At 42.7% G+C, this 5,143-nt stretch overlaps 1 protein-coding gene across 1 annotated transcript; it reads left to right on the top strand.

Annotated features, from left to right (window-relative positions):
* Positions 1-2,462: 2,462 nt before the first annotated feature.
* Positions 2,463-4,784, top strand: BEX5 (brain expressed X-linked 5). The gene is made up of 3 exons (XM_027099841.1): positions 2,463-2,569; positions 3,691-3,757; positions 4,191-4,784. Exon 3 carries the CDS (start codon positions 4,221-4,223, stop codon positions 4,557-4,559), a length of 339 nt encoding a protein of 112 aa, XP_026955642.1. The 5' UTR covers positions 2,463-2,569; positions 3,691-3,757; positions 4,191-4,220; the 3' UTR covers positions 4,560-4,784.
* Positions 4,785-5,143: the final 359 nt, after the last annotated feature.

Raw genomic sequence — 5,143 nt, forward strand, 5'->3', positions numbered from 1 at the left:
TTAAATGACCATTCGATCTTCAACTGACTCAAATGGTTCAGAAAATAATATGTCCTTCTACATGAAGAGAGAATGATAAAGCAAATGTAGCAAAATGTTAAAACTGGGGAATACAGTGAAGGACATGTGGGGGTTCTTTGTGCTATTTTCAAAACTATTCTGTAATTTTGAGGCTATTTCATAATAATAACAATGAGAGCTTTTTGCTTTGTTTCATTTTGTTTTTTTGCCCATGACATGGATTCCCAACCCTACCTAATATTAAGAATTGTGTAAAAAACCTAAATGCAAGTTCTCAGGCCTGGCTCCAATCTACTGAACTAGAATCTTCAGAGAATAGTCTGGGAATGTTAATCTCAGGTGTCTGCTATTATCTGGCAGGTATAGAAAACATTACCTGATGACTATGACAACACTTTTTAAAGAATAAATGAAATAAGACAAAATGAAACAAAATATAAAATAAAACAAAATTTAAAAAATATAGTAAACCAGTGTTGGTGAACACATAAGAAAACAGGAATGCTCATACATTATAGGTGCCAAATTGGGACAATATTTTTCAAGGCCAATGTCTATGCCAGTTAAAAGCATCCATAATCATGTACAGCAATGACCATTCTAGGAATTTAATACCTTCATATTATTATCAAAAATTTATGTACAAAGAAGTTCAATCAACGATGTGTCTCATAATGAAAACTACAGACAGCCCAACATCCATAAACATGGGAATGGATGTGTGTGTATTATCTTTATTTTGAAGGTAAATATTTGGACTGATTTAGAGTAAAAGTGAATAGTATAATTCCTGAGGCAGGGATAAAAACGATATTGTCCTTCCACTTTATCTTAATTCTAAATTTTACCGAGGGCTTTTTCTGGCACCTTGGGAGCTTGCTCAGCCCAGGCTTAGGACAACCTAGATGTGCCAGAGATTTTAACATTCCTAGGGTAACATCCACCAATAAAGGATCCACATCTGTGGATAAATGCTCCAGTTTCCCATCTCTTATTGGGATAATTCTAAGGAGCATTGTACATGGTTCCTTAGACTTAGAGGGTCCCCAGCAGGATTAGACCAATTGCCTTTTGGCTATGTCTGTCTCTGGTGCTATATTTTTTAAAAAACATTTTCATCCTAAAATTATATACAAAATAACATTTGTTATATACTATTTTAATGATTTATGTATTTTTATCTAAATATTTAGTGTCTGTATTTAAGTGTATAACAGGAATAACACACTTCGTTTTTTTTTCCAAATAGTTAACCAATTATATCAGCACCATTTCTTCAGTAATCTAACCTTTCACCACTGATTCAAAATATTTCAATAAGATTACTAATATTTCTCCATATTTGGGTTTGAAAATTGGCTTTCTCTTCTGTTTCATTTGTCCTATATTTATTCTGGTATAATATTGTTTTAATATTGTGGCTTCACAATACTTTTTACCTGTTAGCATAACTTTCCCAAATTACTGTTCTGAATTGTTGGAAGACCTCAGTGTTGCTCTATTTTAGAAGCTATGCTAGAGTCTTTTTGTAAAGTGAAGTTGTACTAATATAATTTACATATAATTTAGAGGAGATGATACATTTGTCACAGGTTCTCAAAATCTGAAAATCCACCATCAAGACTCCATTAGACTCACTGCCTCATCTCATGAAAGGACTGCACAGAGGCCCTTCATAAGGGAAACCAGCAGCATAGGTTTATATTCCAAAGTCCTTAAAAGGGGGTGAGGGTGCAATCTGGAGGGTCTATATTTATAGGATGATTCAACAGCAGAAACATGTTGCCAAGTTTTTGCAACTTGAATCGGTTTTCAAATGAAAATAATTGTATTGTCTAATTATAACAACCAAAAAATGAATGCATGCTGATGGGAAATAGAACAAAAACAATCACCCACCCCTTCAAAAAGTAAATAAACAGAAAGGGAAATAATTAGAGTGAAAGTGTTTTTAAAAATGTTACCTACTACCTATTTTCCAGACTCCCTAGCCTTGCACACCCCTCCCCCGTCCCGGTTCCAGCCTGGGACAAAACCAACAAGACTAATAGGGTCAATTCTAGGCTTTACTTGTCGGTGAGTGGAAGGGAAAGAAGTGGGCATTTAATATTATAGAAGAGGAAGACGCAATTCTTTAAAAGCTCCAGCAGAAATCAGGACAAAGGCAAATACGACAAAATATTATGACCCGTTTGGTGTCGAGGATGCTAAATAGGAAAATAAATAAATAGATAAACAAACAAATAAATAAATAAATAACGGATGGGCAGTACCCAGTGGTATTGGTGGGGGGAAGGTGGGAATGAGGAGAAAGGTGGCCCCGCCCACAACCCACTGCAGCTCCTCAGGTACGAACCATAATTGGAGATCTGAGCTCACAGTGACGTAGCCCTTACGAGACCTAGAGCCCGCCCTTGGATTAGTGTCTCCTCCCAGTTGCAGTCCTTAGTCGTTTGTGGCTGTATGCCGGCTCGCTATTGCCTTGAAGACGGGCGAACCTGTCCCCAGGAAGGAGGAAGTCGTAGAAGCTGACCCAGATTCTTGGCAGGTTGGAGGGTGCTGACTGGGGAGGGGAGCGGGGGCCTCAGGGCAAAGACCAGACCGGGTCCAGGACTGGATTCTCTCTGTCCCTTACCCGATGTCCACACGTTTGGTGCAAGAAATAGAGGGCTTGGTGGGAGGAGATCAAGAGGGGCCAAGGGTTAAGAATGGGTACCAGTTGGCATCTCCTAGGAGGTGGGCGATCGGGCGACGCCTGGAAGGGAAGGACTAGAAAAGGAGACGGCGAGGAAACGGTCTGATTCCTGCAGGGCGACGGGAGGGGGCGCGCAACCGGTGACCCTGGGTTGGGGATGGCGGACTCTGCATCGGGTCTAGGCCACTGTTCCCGGTATTTCTTCTCCACCCTCCTTCCATTTTGGAGCCGGAAATGGTGGGCTGCGGGAACTCCGGGGAGGGGTGGGGGAAGGGGACCGGGGCGGCTGCTGCAGAGGATAGGGACAGGGATTAGGTCTGGGAAGCACGTCCTTTCTGTAGAGGAGGCAGTCGATCGGGCGGGCTACTGACTTCGGGATATAGGCGGGGAACGAGAAACAGTTTCCGGTCCCTGCGGGTCGGTGTGAGCGTGGGCGCTACCTGCGGACCCTCGGGTAAGCCTGACAAAGCGCTGACGCCGCAGCGGGGACAGGTTTGCAATGCCCACGTTACCTCTTCATCCATCTTGATGCATAAAATGGTGGGCAGTGGCCCGAGGGTGAGCTCCAGAAAGTCCACTGGGTCCCGAAAGGTCCTGGCAGATACCCAGATTGAAATTCTTTATAAATGAACCACGTAGCCACCCAGCAACCTCTTCGGACTCCCACGCCCCGCAAGTTGTCCATTTGCGTTCAAGAAATGGTAATTAGATGACGGGAAGGACGAGACAGTGGAGATAAGGGGCCTAAAGAAGAGGTGAAACTGGTTTGGAAATAATCAGCTTTGATTTCTTCTGGAAGGCAGGGTAGCGCGTCACAGGGCGGGAAAAGAAGCTGTGAGACAGGATGGAGGAGAAAGAGAAGGCAGCAACACATTTCTAGCAGAGTCCTAAACCAACAAAGGAGCTGGTGTCCCCTGATACTGGTCCTTTAGTCGAGTGATCAGTCCTGGCCATTGTCGAATTTCTGTCTGCAGGTCTTTAGGTCCGTTGGTGCAGCAGATTTCAAGGCTACGAGAGGAATATTGCTTCTGATTCCTGCAGGTATGGGAGGTGCCTGGGACCCTTTGGTGTAGGGGTATCAGGGATCAGAACAGAATTTGGGGGACTCCCAGCCCTCCCTGCCCCACTTAAGTGCAGGAGAAATCTGGCCGAGTCTTTAGAAACTGTGGGCCTGTGGCTGGTGAGGGAAGAAGGGAGTAAAGGGGCAAGCTCTGGGGTGCCCCTGGAGGGCATATCAAGATCCCTGGAGGCTAAGACCTGGTTTTTCAGCGACGGTCCAGCCCACTACCTGTCCTACGTTTCTGTGCCAGGAGTGGCCCTGGGACGGATTTTCAGGGAAAATGGTGGGCTTTGGGGCAGGGCTAGATCTGCGGCACCCCTTAGAGGGCACACGAAGTCTCTCAGGTGGGAAAACCTTTGCTCACAGAGCTCTGAATCCTGTTCTTACAAAACATTCAATCCTTTTATCTACTAGGAAGAAGAAGCAGGAAAAAAAAATCTCAAGATGGAAAATGTCCCCAAGGAAAGCAGAGGAGAGGAGCAAGTTCCAGTGCAGAATGAGGAAGCCCGCCCTTTGGGAGGTGGTGAAGGCCAAGAACCTGGAGGAAACATTAGAGGGGAATGGGCTCCACCTGCCCAAGATTTGAGAGAGGATATGCCCAATAGGCTTGTCAATAACATTGACATCATAGATGGAGATGCAGATGATATGGAAAGGTTCATGGAGGAGATGAGAGAGCTAAGGAGGAAAATTAGGGAGCTTCAGTTGAGGTACAGTCTGCGCATTCTTATTGGAGATCCTCCTCACCATGATCATCATGATGAATTTTGCCTTATGCCTTGAATGCTGAGGTTAATAATCGTATACCCCCCTGCTTCCCAAACTTGCATTTTCTTGATGTACCCTTTACTGTGAACCTTTTGTGTTCTGTCATTTTTCTGATTGGAGATTTAATTTTCACTTTTGACTTAGTCTGTAAGTTTTTCTGTCAGCAGGGGAGATTTTATCAACTTGCATGGAAAGATGTCTATTGCATATTGTAAAGCTAATAAAGCAGTTTAGAAAGCAGTCTGTAGATATACTATCTCATTTAAAAGCATGTATAATATAATATATATACACATCAGAATGCATCTTTTTCTTATTTTCTTTATTTTTTTAATGTTTTTTCTCATTTTTCCAAAATGAATACACATGTGTCAGAAAAAAATGTAAGATGTAAATAACTTACCAATCAGCTTATAAAGGGAATGGAGACAATAAATACTTGAGGCACAATTTAAAGACATAAATCTTATATTACCTCTGGATCTCTTACTTAGAAGCACAAACCTGGCAATTATTACAGATATGTTTCTTTAAAATCAGCCTATTTGTCTATAAAATGAAGATAGTACATGCTTTATAGAGCTACTGTGGGAATCAAA

Source organism: Aethalodelphis obliquidens, unplaced genomic scaffold (genome assembly GCF_003676395.1).
Source record: "Aethalodelphis obliquidens isolate GAN/ISIS:26980383/991018 unplaced genomic scaffold, ASM367639v1 scaffold145, whole genome shotgun sequence".
Classification (NCBI taxonomy): Eukaryota; Metazoa; Chordata; class Mammalia; order Artiodactyla; family Delphinidae; genus Aethalodelphis; species Aethalodelphis obliquidens.